The 15,611-nt window shown below is 58.2% G+C and overlaps 2 protein-coding genes across 3 annotated transcripts; both read left to right on the forward strand.

Moving 5' to 3' along the window:
* Positions 1-1,586: 1,586 nt before the first annotated feature.
* On the forward strand, positions 1,587-4,804 carry LRG1 (leucine rich alpha-2-glycoprotein 1). The gene is made up of 2 exons (XM_082719468.1): positions 1,587-1,716; positions 2,860-4,804. The coding sequence occupies exons 1-2, from the start codon at positions 1,664-1,666 to the stop codon at positions 3,869-3,871; spliced, it is 1,065 nt and encodes a 354-aa protein (XP_082575594.1). The 5' UTR covers positions 1,587-1,663; the 3' UTR covers positions 3,872-4,804.
* Positions 4,805-5,655: 851 nt separating this feature from the next.
* On the forward strand, positions 5,656-12,150 carry PLIN5 (perilipin 5). 2 transcript variants are annotated; one of them, XM_082719464.1, is made up of 8 exons: positions 5,656-5,759; positions 6,814-6,889; positions 7,332-7,527; positions 8,355-8,437; positions 8,785-8,965; positions 9,725-9,924; positions 11,152-11,268; positions 11,468-12,150. In XM_082719464.1, exons 2-8 carry the CDS (start codon positions 6,830-6,832, stop codon positions 11,996-11,998), a joined length of 1,368 nt encoding a protein of 455 aa, XP_082575590.1. In that variant the 5' UTR covers positions 5,656-5,759; positions 6,814-6,829; the 3' UTR covers positions 11,999-12,150. The 2 variants fall into 2 exon arrangements, with proteins under 2 accessions (XP_082575590.1, XP_082575589.1); XM_082719463.1 differs by lacking the exon at positions 5,656-5,759 and adding an exon at positions 6,043-6,160.
* Positions 12,151-15,611: the final 3,461 nt, after the last annotated feature.

Below are 15,611 nucleotides of genomic sequence, written 5' to 3' on the forward strand. Positions count from 1 at the left end.
ATTCATTTGTCAATGACACTAGGATATTCCATGTCTTGGCTACTGTGAACAATATTGCAACGAACAAAGGAACACACGTATCTTTTCTAATGTTTTCTCTGGCTAAATACGCAGAAGTGGGATTGTTTGATCACATATCCCTATTTTTTCCCATATATCCCTATTTTTTATGTTTTGAGGGACCTCCATACCATTTTCCACAGTGGTTGAACCAATTGGCTTTCCCCCCAACAGTGCACAGCGCTCCTTTCCATGCCCCTGCCAACATGTGTTACCTCTTGTCTTTTTGATCCTATTATTCTGATGAGTGTGAGGCACTATCTCACTGGGGTTTGATTTGCATTTTCCTGATGACAACTGATGATAAGTGATGTTGAACACCTTCCCTGTATCTGTTGGCCATCTAGATGTCTTCTTTGGGAAACTGTCTATTCAGGTCCTTTGCCTATTTTGTCGGTATCCGTTTCTGTGTGTCAAACTCTATGGATCTGTTATTCTGTCTGACTGTGCCTCTGTATGGTTCTTTGTGTTTTCACCTGTCTCTGGGTCGTCTCTCTATCTGTGGGTTCATGAGGATATCCGTCTATCTTTCTTTATGCCTGTCATGGTCAGCCTGCATGTGCGTCTCTGAACTTACGTGTCCACAAGACAGAACTCCTATTCATTCTCACAGCTCAAAAGACAGAAAACGCTTCAGAGATCATGCAAGGGAGAAGGAGACATGGCCAGCCATGATGGAAGTCCTGGGTGCAGGTAAAGATGACACATCACACCTGAATGTTTAGAATGCAAACAAACAAAAAAAAAAAAAAAAGAAAGAAAGAAAGAAAGAAAGCACTGACTAGCCAAACCCTCAGGGTGCAGCCAAAGCAGTTTTCAGAGGGAAATTTGTAGCCTCCAAATGCGTTTATTAGGCAATGAGAAAGATCCAAAACAAAGAGCACCTTAGAGTCAGATGAAGAAAGAAAGAGTAGAAGGGGCCCTTGGAGACTGATCTCAACTTCATGGATATGGAAACTGAAGCCAAAAAAAGTTAAGCCGCTTGCCCAAGATCACAAAATAAAGCCATTCCTAGTGAAGCTGGGAGCCAGGGCCAGGTTTCATCCCACCCAGGCCATTGTTCAAAGCCCATGAAGACTTCGAGTGTCACTTACTTTTGAAATCTATTTTCTAGAAATGATTTCATTAAAAAAAAAAAAAGCCAGCAACAATATGTCATGAATTGAAGACAAATGCTTTTCATTTATTCATTGAACTTCCTGGTTGCTCATATTTACTGCAAAGAGTACCTCTTGCTTAAAGAGCTGTCCCTATTCCTCAGGCATGGTGCCTTGCAAATCTGACCCTAGATTTCTGGGTTGGGGGAAGTGGGTATTCAGCCCCAGAGATTCTCAGGTGCCCACACCCCCCCCCCAAAAGCAGGAATCAGAGGAATGAAAACCTGGGTAGAAGCAGGTAGAGAAGGGTGCAGGCATCCCAGCCTCCTGCCCTCTCCCTGCCAGGAAGCAATTTTGCAATTCTGACCAGCTCCTTTCCCCTGCTTGGCTCGGGCCCCACCACTAACGGGAACAGGATGTGGGTGAGGACTTCCCTAGGAGGGGAGGTGGCCCTGCGGGCAGTCCAGGCAGGTATAAGGCTACCTCACCAGGCTAAGGGAACATAGATGGAAAAGAGAGAGGCCGGCATGTCCTCTTGGAGCCCACAGCGCAACCAGAGGTAAGCCCCCACCCCACCCATGGTGGGCAGAACTAGATAGCAGACCATTCTGTCTAATGTACCAAAGTCACAGGGCTAGACATGGATCTGCAGGCTGGAATAGACCTACAGCTGTAACGATAGACAGACGTGCTCTCATACACACACTCACTACAGAAGTCCCAGGTGTTCCCCGGGCCAGACAGAGATTTGGAGGCCCACCAACACCTCCTGACCAACAACCCCATCAGAGGCCTGAAGAGCAGAAGTCCCAGCCTTCCAAGGACTGTGATGCCAACTGTAAACCACCCCATCCTAAGGCCAGATTCCTGTCCCAGATCTGCAGGAAGCAGGATGCACTTTTCATGTTCAGAGTTCCCTCTGGAGTGCTGGGTTGCACCCAAGCACTTTGGAGTGAGAGCTGGGGCTCCATCAGAGAAAGAAACAGAACCTTGTTTGGATAGGAAGAGCAGGAGGCCAGAGGGGAAACCTTGGGAAAATCAAAGAAAGCTTCATGGAAAAGGGGGCATTGGAGCGGGGGCTTTGCAGGATAAGTAGGAGTTCACTGGCCTTACCTTTAAAATTTGGAGCCAGGGAGCTAAAAAATGACCCAGAAGAGGCACCTGAGTGACTCAGTGGGTTAAGCCTCTGCCTTCGGCTCGGGTCATGATCTTGGGGTCCTGGGACCAAGCTCTGCTTTGGGTTTTCTGCTCCTCAGGGAGCCTGCCTCCTCCTGTCTGCCCGCCTCTCTGCCTGCTTATGATCTCTCTCTGTCTGTCAAATAAACAAATAAAATCTTAAAAAAAGAAAGAAAGAAAGAAATGACCCAGAAAACAAGCCAGAGCAGAAGAAATTAGCAAATTTGACTGGAAATCATTAACAGTCTGTTGGGGCTGGGCTGGCCACAGAGAAGGGTAGCATTTATGGGTCAGACTGAGAAACTCAGTTTTCAGAGAGTTAGATTGCTCTCCAGATCTGCAGCAACTTCTGGCAGCTCTTGGCAGGTGCGGGTGGAAGCCAGGACAGGAGCAGGGGGTGACTGCCTGAATCCAGAGGAGCCATGAGGGGGCATGGTCCCGGGTGTGGAGATGGAGACAGGAAATAGTTGGCAGAGTCTGGGGACTCTTTCATGAAGCGGGGTATGTCTTCTGTCATTGCCTGCAGCCCAGGAGGCCTGAGTTCCCGTCTTTCTAGAACACTGTTCCTGCTGCTGCTCTCTGTGGTCTCAGCTCAGGATGTCACCCCAAACCGGGACACCTGCTTGGTGTTCCATTCGATCAACGGCAGCTCCGTCTCCTGCCACCCACCAGCCAAACTCCCTCACCGCCTCCCCGCTGACACGGTTTACCTGGTGGTGGAGTTCTTCAACCTCACCCAGCTGCGGGCCGACACCCTCCAGGGCGCCTCTAACCTCCAGGAGCTGCACCTCTCCACCAACCAGCTGGAGAGGCTCTCCCCCAAGTTCCTGCTGCCAGTGCCTCTGCTGAAGGTGCTTGACTTAACCCGCAATGCCCTGACCCGGCTGCCCCCCGGCCTCTTCCGGGTCTCTGCCGCTCTCCACACCCTGGTGCTGAAAGAGAACCAGCTGGAAATCCTGGAGCCCTCGTGGCTGCAGGGGCTCCAAGCTTTGGGGCATCTGGATCTATCCGGGAACCGCCTCCAGATGCTGCCCCCTGGGCTGTTGGCCAACTTCACCTCCCTGCACATCCTTGACCTCAGTAATAACCAGTTGAAGACTTTGCCCCCTGACCTTCTGCGGGGCCCCCTGCAGTTGGAGAGGCTGCACCTGGAGGGCAACAGATTGCGGGTGCTCGGAGAGGGGCTCTTGTCACCCCAGCCAGACTTGCGCTACCTTTTCCTGAATGACAATAGGCTGGCCACCGTGGCCGCTGGCGCCTTCCAGGGCCTGCAGCAGCTGGACATGCTCGATCTCTCCAACAACTTGCTCACCGGCGTCCCCAAGGGGCTCTGGACATCCCTGGGGCAGCCCACCCGAGACATGAAGGAAGGCTTTGACATCTCTGGGAACCCCTGGATCTGTGATGAGAAACTGGACGACCTCTATGGGTGGCTCGTGGCCAACAGAGACAAGATGTTCTCCCAGAATGCCACACGCTGCGCTGGGCCTGAAGCCTCGAAGGGCCAGAAGCTCCTGGAAGCAGCCAAGTCCCACTGAGGCCTGGGACCGAGCTAATGAGGCAGGCATTACCTCAGCTCAGCGCACGCCACTCAGCAAATAATTCCCCTTCAGCTTCCCGGAGCTGCTAGGACCTGCTCGGCCCAGGCTGCCCCACATGCACGTGGGGCTCTCCAGCCTCCTGTACCCTCTTCCAAGAATGTCTTTCCCTGGGGCACCTGGCAGCCTCAGTCAGTAGAGCACTCGACTCTTAATCTCAGGGTCATGAGTTCAACCCCCACGGTGGCCATGGAGCCTACTTAAAAGAAAAGAAACAGAGGAAAGAATGTTTTCCCCCGTTTCCAGATCTCTTGATCTCGAGGCTCCCTCAGTCTGCTCGGCTCCCTTGTCTCTATCTGTTTCTGCCTCCCCACTTTGTGGGCGGCGGTGCGGGGAGAGGGTGTCTCCGAATGCAGGGCCTGGGTCTGTCTTCCCTCAAAGCCAGCATCATTCAGTTTGGGGTCAGACCTGAGGGCTTAGGAAGTAACCGTGGAATGGAATTGGAATTCTAGCAGAATTCACTGTGTTCCGAGCACCTCCCAGGTTGACTTTCTAGTCCTCCCCAAAAGGAAGGAGAAAGGGGGCACCTGGGTGGCTCAGTGGGTTAAAGCCTCTGCCTTCGGCTCAGGTCATGATCTCAGGGTCCTGGGATCGAGCCCCGCATCGGGCTCTCCACTCCATGGGGAGCCTGCTTCTCTCTCTCTCTCTGCCTGCCTCACTGCCTACTTGTGATCTCTGTCTGTCAAATAAATAAATAAAATATTTGGGGAAAAAAAAAAAAAAAAGGAAGGAGAAGGAAAGAAGAAGCCTGACCCAGGGCCTGGGGTGCAAGATATAAGCTTCCAGAGGGACAGCAGTGGGGATCTGATGGCCCGTGACTCCTCCTCCCCTCCCCCCATCCAGGACTTAACTGGAAATAAAACACTGACCATCGCCCAGAGTGTCATTTTACCGGTGGACTCCTGCCAGAGCTTGTGTCCTGGGGAAGGTTTAAATTAAACCAGATTGCTTCAGGTCTCTAAACAATTTGTCATGCTGGCCCATGACAAGCCGTGGGGGATAGCCACCCACCCAGGGTGGGCTTGGGCGGGCTGGGTGGAGCTGAAGGTCTAGGAGCCTGTGTTCCTCCCACTCAGAACCTTGGGCCACCTGCTGACACAGTGCTGGGCATGTTGGGAGCCAGAGTCAGATTTGGGGGACCCCTGGGTGTCTGAGGTCGGGGTCCCTGGAAGAATGGTCATGGTCACATTGGTGGTCATTCCAGGCATGATGATGAACGCCAGGGAGGAGCCTGGAGTCTGGCCAAGTGGGGTTTGAATTGGATCCTTCACTTTGCTCATCTGTAAAATGGGGACCAAGGGAATGGGCCGGCCAGGATTCCTGGCCAAGTTAAATGGCAGATTTTTTTAAATAACCAGAAGGACCTTGAGGACTTGCCTAAGGTCACTCCTCTGGGAGGCGGTGGGAGCCGCAGGATCGTCCTCCAGGGGTATCTGCGGCAACAGCAGGGTGACAGGTGGCCAAAACTGGCCAAGGAAAGTAGCTCAATTCTGGGGCAGCCAGCGTCCTCAAGTTACTATGACAACTGCGGAGCACCCCCTACTTCCCCCCACCCCCGCCCCGACCCCGACTCCGGCCCCAACCCCGACTCCGACCCCGACTCCGACCCGGACCCGGACAGAGCCCCAGGGAAGCGTGCAGGATGGGGAGGGTAGGCTGGAGCCCCGCCCCCGAGACACGCCTCCGCCCGGCCCCTCCCCATTGGTCAGTCCCAGAAGGTCCGCCCCCCGAGCCGCTATAAGGCGGGAGGGGCCAGCGGTGGGCGGAGACTGGAGCCAGAGTCTGGGGTCCGCAGGGGCACTTGGAGGCTGTGGCTGCACGCGCCCAGGTGAGTGCCAGGCGGAGGGCGTCCAGGAGAGCCCCGCAGATTTGGGGGCTCCAGATCAGATGGGCGGGAGAGGATCGAGCGGCGTGAGAAGGAGGGGGATGATGGGCGGAGCAGGTGGCCGAGACCCTTGGCCCAGTTGGCTGAAGCTCAGGACCCAATTGGGTGGGGACCAGGGCTCTGAGGGCACAGGGTGGAGATAAAGGAAGAACTGCGAGCAGGAGCCTCAGGTCGAACTCCCCGCTCTAAGCGGACCATGGAGTCCGCTTAGATGAGTGGCTTTGGAAACACCACGGACCTGCTGGCCGCCTCAGTTTCCCTGTCAGTCTGTGGACTTACTGGGATTCTGCAGCTGCCCCCTCCACCCCTGCCAGAGGCTGCGTATGCAGTTCTGTTGGGGAAGGGTGAGTTGGGGGTGGGGAGGGACGGCAGGCACCTCCTCTCCTTTGCAGAAGGGGAAACAGCTCAGAGAGGTGAAGGCACTTGCCCCAAGTCACACAGCAAGTAATGGCAAGATTTGAATCCAGGTCTTTCTCTCTCCAGAGCCCATGCTTTGAATCACTACAGTGTCCCCACCTTGCCAGAGCTCTCTAGTGTGCACCTGCTGTGTGCAGGGCCCTGTGCATGCACTGTCACATTGTCCATGTCCCTCATGACACTGTGAGGTAGCTACGACCATTACCCTAGTTTTTTTGTTTGTTTGTTTGTTTTTTAAGATTTACTTATTTATTTGAGAGAGAGAGTGTGTGGGTGTGCAAGCAGGGGAGGGGTAGATGGAGAGGGAGAAAAATCTCAAGCAGACCCGCCGCTGAGCGCAGAGCCCAGCACAGGCCTCACGACCCTGAGATCACAACCTGAGCTGAAACCAGGAGTCGGGTGCTCTACGGACTGAACCACGCGGGTGCCCCATCATTACCCTATTTTGAGGAGACTGAGGTCGCAGGAGAGAACAATACTTGCCCAAGTCACCAAGCCCAGCGGGACAGAACCCAAGGCCTGGGCAGGACCCAGGGGGGCTGGTGTGTAGAGGCCCCTCTCACCCTGTCCCGCCCCGCAGGGTGTTCGCAGCAGGCATGTCAGAAGATGAGGCTGCCCAGGCCCCCCGAACCAGCTTGTGGGAACAGAACCAGCAGGTGCGGGGCTGCCCTGCCCACGGAGGAGGGGCACAGGCCAGAGTGGGGGGGATATCCCTTCTGGGACAGTTTCAGACCAGGGACCCCCTCTGGACCATGGGGGGGGGTGGTGGCACAGCCTACTCATTTCCCAGAGGGGCACAGTGGTGCCGGGAGCGGGGAGTGTCTCTCCCTCCCCCACCCCCGGGGTCTCTGCCCAAGACTCTGCATCGACCCCGCTCCCGGCACTTCACGCCTATGAATCTTGCAGCCCTAGAAACCCATTTTACAGATGGGGAGGCTGAAGCCCCAGGTTTCCTGCGCAGCCCCCCAACCCTCCCGCCCACGTGGTCATCCTGGCCCAGAGAGGGGACGTGTGGACTGAGGTGTGACTGAGCTCCCCACACACCCCCACCCCCGCCCCGCCCCATCGGGGCCCCTCTGACGCCACCTCTTCCCGCAGAACGTGGTGCAGCGCGTGGTGGCCCTGCCGCTGGTCAGGACCACGTGCTCCGCCGTCTTCGATGCTTACAGCGCGGCCAAGGACAGGCACCCGCTGCTGGGCTCTGCCTGCCGCCTGGCCGAGCACTGCATGTGCGGCCTGACCACCCGCGCCCTGGACCACGCCCAGCCGCTGCTCAGCCACCTGCAGCCCCAGCGTGAGTCCCACCCCGCCCCCAACCCCCCAGACCCTGGGTCCTGCAGTATGTCCCAGCTGCCCCGTCCCCTCCTGCTCCATCCGCATGAAGGCTCCGGAGGGCACCTGCTGAGCTGGGACCTCCGTGAGAGTGCCGTTTAGCCCGTCCACCTGTCTGTGCCCCCTCCCCCAGCCCTGCCGGTGCCACCTCCCGCACCCCGCCTGCCCCCACTCCCACCCCTGAGTCCACCTGCATTGCTCGGTAGGTTGTCCCTCTGTGGTCGGGTCTCCTGGACCTCCGTTCTTGGCTGTTTATCCGGGCCACCCTCTTTCTGTCCCCTTCCTGTGTGTCTTGATGTCCTCCCTGGTTGAGTGGCCTGACACACCCCAGGTCCCTTTGCCTGTCCACCTCCCTCCCCGTCTTCCTCTCTGTCGCTGCCCCTGCGTGTCCCGAGCCCCACATATCCCTGGACTCCTGGGACCAGCTCCTGAGTCCAGCCTGGCACAGGGGTGGGGGTGGATCGAAGGCCTTGACTTCACATCTGACCAAGGAAGGGGGTCACCGGAGGGTCCCAGCTCAGGGCCTTCCCCGCCTCCTCCTCCTCGGCCAGTTTGGGTGACCTTGAGCCTGCTCGCTGGGGCATCTGAGCCGGGCATGAACGGGGAGTCACCTTGGCACCGGTGGCAGCCCAGTGGCAGGGCTGAGGCTGGGAAGACAGTAGAAGTGGTGGGGTCCAGCCTGGTGCCCCACCCCCACCCTCAGGGTCCCCAGCCCCTCGCGGGGTGGCCCAGGCCTCCCCCTACCTCCCCCTGCTCCTCTTGCCCTCACTCACTGCCTCTCCCCTCCAGTGGCCACAGTGAACCACCTCGCCTGCCGGGGTCTGGACAAGCTGGAAGAGAAGCTGCCTTTTCTCCAACAACCTTCCGAGACGGTCGGTGGGGACCCAGGGAGGGGTGGGGGTGGGAGGGAGCAGCGCAGCCTCCCCGGGACCAGCCTGGACACCTGGGCCGGCCAGACAGGGCGGCTGAGTCAGGTTTGGGCCCAACTCAAAAAAAAAAACACCAGCCAGACGAAAATAATCTGCACCCGAGTCTAGCAGGCTGGGGCCCGTCATCCCCTCAACAGCCCCGTGCGGGAGAACTTTTCTTTGCCTCCGTCTTATAGAAGGGAAAATCGAGGCCCAGGGCCAGGAGGGGCCAGGGACCCCTTGATACCGAGCCCCAGGGAGCTGGGCTGAGAAAAGGAAGTCAAAATCTAGAAGGAGCCCCCTCCCACCAGGTGGTGACCTCGGCCAAGGATACGGTGGCCAGTGGTGTGACGGGCATGGTGGGCCTGGCCCGGCAGGGCCGCCGCTGGAGCGTGGACCTAAAGCGCTCCATGAGCCACGCCGTGGACGTCGTGCTGGGCAAGTCAGAGGAGCTGGTGGACCACTTCCTGCCCATGACTGAGGACGAGCTCGGTGAGGCCACCACCCTCCTGCCCTGCCCTGCCGCTGAATCCTTCTGCTCAGTCCGCATCCTGGTGGGGACGGATCCCAGAAGTCTGGGACTTGGGCAGGGCCACACAGCAGTTCAGCAGGAAACACTGAGCTGAGCCCGGGCCTGACGTCCGCATCCCCATCCATGGCCCCCCGATCCACATTCTGCTAGAAATCAGACCACACAGACCCTAAGAGTCTACGGGGCTCAGAGACTTGAGGGTTGTGAGCTTGAGTCCCAAATTGGGGGTAAATAGGACTCAAAAAATAAAATCTTACAAAACAAAACAAAAAGCACCATTCTCCAACTTTCTACCGCCTGTCTCTGACCCCAGAGACGATCTGACCTCCCAGCCCCTGCTTTAGGGCCCGGGAAAAGTGTGTCAAGGCACTCCCTCGTCTGCAGGAAGGCTGTGAGTCATTTATGAGGCACCTACTGTATGCCAAGCACCTGCAGGATATCCCTCACAGACCGTTCAGTCGAGGGGTTAAGAGCGCCTGGGTTGGAATCCCGGATCTGCCTCTTGCGTGCCGTGGGACGTATTTCCCTTTGCCTCAGTGTTCCTCATCTGTAAATGGGGCTAATAGCAGTGCCTAGGTCCTAGGGTCCGGGGAAGGTTGAGTTGATACTGGTAAAGGAAATGAGAAATTAGGGAGTCCGTGGGCTTGTCCACCCAGAAGGAGAGTGAGCAGATGTGGTGGGGTGGCCATGCTGACGCCCTCCCCCGTCCCATCCCCCAGCGGCCCTGGCGGCCGAGGCTGAGGGCCCGGAAGTGGGGTCTGTGGAGGAGCAGAGGAAACACCAGGGCTACTTCGTACGTCTGGGCTCCCTGTCCACGCGGCTCCGCCACCTGGCTTATGAGCACTCCCTGGGGAAACTGAGGCAGAAGAAACACCATGCCCAGGACACACTGGCCAAGCTGCAGGAGACGCTGGAGCTGGTGAGAGCCCTCTGTCCACACCCCCGCCACGATGCAGGCCCGTAGGCATGGACCCAGTGCCGGCTGAGGACCTGGTCCTGAGCTGGTCTGAAGGGGGAGGCACAGCCGAGCTCAGCTGCCTCCCGCTGTGTGTGTTCAGGGCTGGGGCAGCTCAGGGAGGGGTCAAGGCTGAGCCTGGGGAGACGGGAAGGGGTTTCGTCCAGTGGGGGGGGGGAGCAAGAGCTGGAATTTACAGGCAGTTAGGGTAGTTCAGGAGTGAGAAAAAGTTCCCCTTCCCTTGCTTTCCTGCCACCAATCCCAGCCCTCCTCAACCTGTAGGTTCTCGCCTCTTCCCTCACTGTCCATCCCCCCCTGCTCCAAAGGACCATGGCAGCTCCCGTTTAACTGAGCTGGATAAGTTCAGACGCCCCTAACTCCTTCTCCTGCTGCCTCTCAACCTCCGTGCTTCCAGGACTCAGGTCAACACCGGAGCAAGCCCCGACTCCCCTCTTCTCCTCCGATCCCACATCCCGCACACCAGCCAGTACCCCAGCTCTGCCCATAGCTCCCCCTCCTCTTCTCTCGCCCAGGGCCAGCCCACCCCCAGCCCCACCAAGGACTCCACTCTGACCTCCCCACAGCACCCACCAGAGGGCGCCTATGAGCCCCTGAGACGGTTTATCTCTGAGCACAACGTCCTCAGGGTCCATCCAGGTTGTAGCAGGGGTGAAAATGCCCTTCCTTTTCAAGGCTGAATCATATTCCAGAGTGCAGATGGACCACACTTTATTTCTATTTATCTCCTAGAGCCTGCCCTGTCCCAGGTGCCGAAGACACAGTGGGGGTCCAGTAGGGGGATCAGGGCCCGGATGGAGACATGCCAGGGGTTGTGGAATCTGCCCAGCCAGGAGGGCAGGAGGGAAGACTTCCTGGAGGGGGAGTCGTCTACACTGAAACTTAAACTGGAGCAAACCAGGCAGGGGCATGGAGTGGAGGGAAGTGCATCGCCAGCAGAGGGAGCAGCACAGGCAAAGTGAGCCTGAGTTTTAGGGGACCCACAGGTCTCAGGGTCTGACCAAGAGCAGAGGAGAGAGCGGGCAGGTGGGCCAGGCTGGATCAGCAGGTGGGAGAAGGTTGCAGGGAAGAAGATGTTCTCTAGATGTTTATCGAGACCAGATCCAAGCTAGGATGCTGGCTCCCCTGAGCCCCCAAATGGTCCAGCTCTGACCACTATCCCCGTCCCCTCAGATCAACCTCATGCAGTGCGGTGTGACACCCACTGCCCCGGCCCGCCCTGGGAAGGTGCATGAGCTTTGGGAGGACTGGAGCCAGCGCTCCCCAGAGAATGGCCGACGCCGCAGCCAGGTAGGGTGGGAGGGAGAGGATCAGCAGGGGGAGTGTGTGGGGGTGTGTTCTGGATCTGCCCGGGGCGCCAGGGGCCAGACTCCAGCTCTCTCCAACCAAGTGTCGAGCTCCGCTGTTTGGTGCATGGAGAAACTGAGGCAGGGGCTGGTCTGGGTGGGCAGCCATCTGGTACCCTGAGGCCCCTCCCTTCCCCCAACAGGCAGAGCTGGAGACGCTGGTGCTGTCCCGAAGTCTGATGCGGGAGCTGCAGGGCACAGTGGACGCGCTGGAGAGCAGCGTGCGGGGCCTGCCCCCGGGCGCCCAGGAGAAGGTGGCCGAGGTGCGGCGCAGCGTGGACGCCCTGCAGTCCGCCTTCGCCGACGCCCGCTGCTTCGGGGACGTGCCGGCCGCCGCCCTGGCCGAGGGCCAGGGCAGTGTGGCCCGGGCCCACGCCTGTGTGGATGAGCTGCTGGAGCTGGTGGTGCAGGCCGTGCCGCTGCCCTGGCTGGTGGGGCCTTTTGCGCCCGTCCTCCTGGAGCGATCTGCGCCGCCGCCCGACCTGGAGGTTCTGGTGGACGAGGTCGTGGGGGGCCCTGACCCCCGCTGGGCTCACCTGGACTGGCCGGCCCAGCAGAGAGCCTGGGAGGCCGAGCACGGGGACGGGCCAGCCCTCCCAGAGGACATTCCCAAGGAGGAACCCGTGCCCCCCAGCCCCCCCAAGCACACCCTGATGCCAGAGCTGGACTTCTGACCAGAGGCGGCCGCGGGGCCGCGGGGCAGCAAGCAGGAAGCCCGCTTCTATCCGAGATCCCTGCTGCCCCCTAGTGGCCGTGTATGCGCAATAACAGCCCATGCGGTGGCCTCGGCCTGGGTGCAGGGTGGGAGTGGAGGGGCTGAAGTCGCCATCTTAGACCAGCTTCACTGATCTCAGGCCCTCTCCAATCCTTCCCTTGGGCATATGGGACTGGAACCCAATTCAGGTCCCACTAGCCCCCGGCTGGGTTCATCTGTCAGTGGCCCTGTCCCTGAACCCCAAGAAACCGATCAAAACTCCCCATAGAAGCACACGTTTTGCCCAATGGCTTCTACTTGGGGTTTTGAAAAGGGAGCACCCTCCTCCCCCACCACCTTGTACACCCTGGACTGGGGGGTCCCGGAAGATAGCCAGCTGTATCCGCTGGACCTGCAGACCCACTTGCTTTGCCCTTTGGGATTTTGTGCTCCGGAATAAAGGTGCTTTGTGTTGTTCAAAGGCCTGTGGCCCCTGTTCAGGCCGGGTAGGTCTTAGTTTCAGAGTGCCGGGGACCTCAGGTGTGTGACTGCATGGTACAAGCAAAGGTTCGAGATTTGAAAGCGCGAGAATGCCTCTCTGACCAGCTTGACAACTTGTCGAGTCCCACCTCTATCACCCGGCCCACATGGTTAGGCACCCAGACGCAGCTTCCTGGAATGGAAGCTATTCACACTTTAGTATAAATGAATTTCTTAGCAACTGCAGAGAACGGGATCAGAGGGAGAAAGAAGTCAGACAGGGCAGCCCGTCCTATGCCAACCTCCCTAGACCGAGGGGTGTTGAACTTGCTGTGATTTTTCCAGCTGCACTGGTCAGAATGGGGCAGACAGAGGTAGGGGAAGGGCCACGGGCCAGTCTCTTGGGGGCCTTCCCATCCTTTGACCGAATTCTTGGCTGCCCCTCAGACTCCCCTGTGGCTGGGTGGGGTGTTAGGAAACCACAGTGTAATGTGGTGAGGTCAGGGTGGCCTCTGGCTTTCCTAGGACCTGGCCCAGGGGCAGCTCTGGGAGGCTGAACTACTACCTCCCACTAGCCAGATTAACTTCCCCGCCCCTGGTCAGGAACGTCCATGGCTCCCACTCACCCTCAAACCAATTATCCAAACTCCTTACCCTGGCATTCCCAGCGAACTCTGCAATCCCCCCACCTCCAGGCCTGTGCACAGGCAGTGCCTGGAGTTCTCTCCCACCCCACCACCCGTCTCTTGGACACATCCCATCCATCTTCAAGCCCCAGCCCCAATGCCACCTCCTCCAGGAAGCTTTCCCTCACTCCACCCCAGTGGGATAGCTCCAACAATCTACAGCTCACCTTCTTGAGACTCTAAACCCCCTTCCGCTCGGACTGAGAGCCACAGGCAACCTTGTCTTCTCTTCCCCCACAAGGCTGGGGGCTCCTGGAGGGCGAGGCATGGTGAGGATGGGCAGGGTGGCACACGGGAAGGGCGTTTTGCAGAGGGAGTGACTCGGGCAAACGCATGGCACTGGGGGACAGTGGGGGAGTCAGTGTGGCAGGACCAGTGGGAAGGGAAAGCTAATGGACTGAGGAGAAACCTTGGAATGGGGTGGGTCAGTAGATACGGCCCTGGGCTTGCATCTCAGCCTGGCCTACGCCTGGGTGGGCAAGTTGCTTGCCTCCTGTGAGCCTGGATTCTCCTCTGTGGGGTGGGTATGAAAGTAGCGAGGTGACCATACTCCGTCCTAGGACACGCTTCACGTTCGGAAGCTGCTGTTCGCTCATTCATCTGTTGAGAACCTGCTGTGTGCCAGGCAGGCGGCAAACTAGGTAAAAATCCTGCTCTCTGGGACCTTACAGTGCAGCTGGAGAGACAACAAACTATGTGCAAATTATGTCTTAGTTGTATAGATGATGAAAAATATAAAAGGGTTGGAGGATGGGGTTGCTTGTGAGGGTAGAAGGAAGGGTGTGTATTTTTAAATAGGAGAAGGGGGTCCAAGAAGACCTCTCAGAGCAAAGACTGACAAGCATCCTGGGCAGGAGGCACTGCTTGTGCAAAGACCCTGGGGCAGCACTGGCCCCGGGGTGTTGAAGGAACAGTGTGTCTAGAGCAGAATGAGTCGAGGGGAGAGAGGGAGAAGGGGGGGACAGGGAGGTGATAGGGGCCCGGGCCGTGAGGAAGACTAGGGTTTCCTCCAGGGAGGTGGGATCGCTGGGGACTTTGGGCAGAGGAGGGCGGGACGTGACTCGGATGTTTGTGATCACTTTTATTATCTTGGCTGGGTTTCTCTGCCCTCGCGGTGCTGTGGCAGCCTGTGAGAAGGGGAGGAGCACACCCAAGGTTTCCCTCCTCCCCTGCCACCTTTGGGAAGGATTGGCGGGGAGGTTAGAGTTTGGGGGACATCCCCATTTTGTTCCCCAACTGTTTGGCAAACACAGCGATGGCTCCAAGGAGATGACTTAGGGGTCATCGGGCTGTGTCTGAACCCTCCCGCCTCCCAGCTCAGTGCCCAGAGCCACCAATGGGGTCTGTTCCCTACCCCACCAGCACACAACGGGGACCCCTGTCCCAGGAGCAGTCAGGGGGAAACTCAGCTCATGGAGGCATCATTTGTCTGCCGGCCTCTGTACCAACGCACAGACAGCCCACTCTGCGCATAGACTCTGGGGCCACATTCGAATCCTGTCTCTCCCGCTTTCTGGCTCTGTGGCCTCAGGCAGAGGATGCCTCCTCCAAGAAGTCACCCTGGGTTGTCCCAAGCCCACCAGGCCTGGATCTCACTCCCAAGATCCCCCGGCTCTTTTGGCACCCTGGACCCTGGACCCGCATTTTGGCCCTAATTTATCAAGGGAAATCCCTCCTGGAGATTGACACATCCCCTCCCTGCCCAGGAGAGACCCTGTTCCTCTCTTTCTGCCTGGACAATGCTAAGCTAGTGTTTGTTGAGTACCTGCTGGGTACCAGGCACTGGGGTAAACAGGTCACGTGCTTGACCACACTTCACACTCAGAACTGTCCTATGAGTTGGCCCATTTAGCTAAATGTTTATTAAATGCTGTGTGTGCGCCAGGTATAAATTGATTTGCAGGAGACCTTGCTGGGAACAAAACAGGCCTGAGGGAGGAGAGAGAGGGAGCTGTGTGTTGTGCAAAAGGGCCCTCGGGTAGAAGGAAAGCATGTGCAAAGGTCCTGGGGAAGCCCCATGCCTGGTGCGTTGGAGGGACAGCAAGGAATCCGGTGCACTGGAGCAGAATGCACAGGGGTCAGAGAGCTGGAGGAGGTGAGGACTGGGAGACAACAGGACCTTGTGGGCCATGGTGAGGAGTCTGGAAGGGTAAAGAGGCCCCAGGGTGTTCACTGGCTGAGGAGTCCCAGCAGAGCAGCAATGGGCGTGCAGGTAGTGCCCTGGGGGCATGGAATGGCCCCAAAATCCATCAACCCAGTGGGGGTGGGGGCCGTGGGCAGAAGCCGCCTGGTGCTGATAGCAGGGGAAAGGTGCTGGGCCCACGGCCCACACTGGGCAGGGCAGGCTGCACGTGACTGCCCAGGGCCCTCCCCCAGCTGGCTGCCTGCCTCTGCGGGCCGGGCCGTGCCTGCCCCAGACCCTATAAG

The sequence above is a fragment of the Mustela nivalis genome (assembly GCF_964662115.1).
Source record: "Mustela nivalis genome assembly, chromosome: 1".
Lineage (NCBI taxonomy): Eukaryota > Metazoa > Chordata > Mammalia > Carnivora > Mustelidae > Mustela > Mustela nivalis.

Excerpts from the sequence above, each read along its gene's own strand:
- LRG1 (XM_082719468.1), top strand. The coding sequence starts at position 1,664 with ATGGAAAAGAGAGAGGCCGGCATGTCCTCTTGGAGCCCACAGCGCAAC. Across the intron at positions 1,717-2,859 it reads AGCCCACAGCGCAACCAGAG|CCCAGGAGGCCTGAGTTCCC; the intron begins GTAAGCCCCCAC and ends CATTGCCTGCAG.
- PLIN5 (XM_082719464.1), top strand. The coding sequence starts at position 6,830 with ATGTCAGAAGATGAGGCTGCCCAGGCCCCCCGAACCAGCTTGTGGGAA. Across the intron at positions 6,890-7,331 it reads TGTGGGAACAGAACCAGCAG|AACGTGGTGCAGCGCGTGGT; the intron begins GTGCGGGGCTGC and ends CTCTTCCCGCAG. Across the intron at positions 9,925-11,151 it reads TGCAGGAGACGCTGGAGCTG|ATCAACCTCATGCAGTGCGG; the intron begins GTGAGAGCCCTC and ends CCGTCCCCTCAG.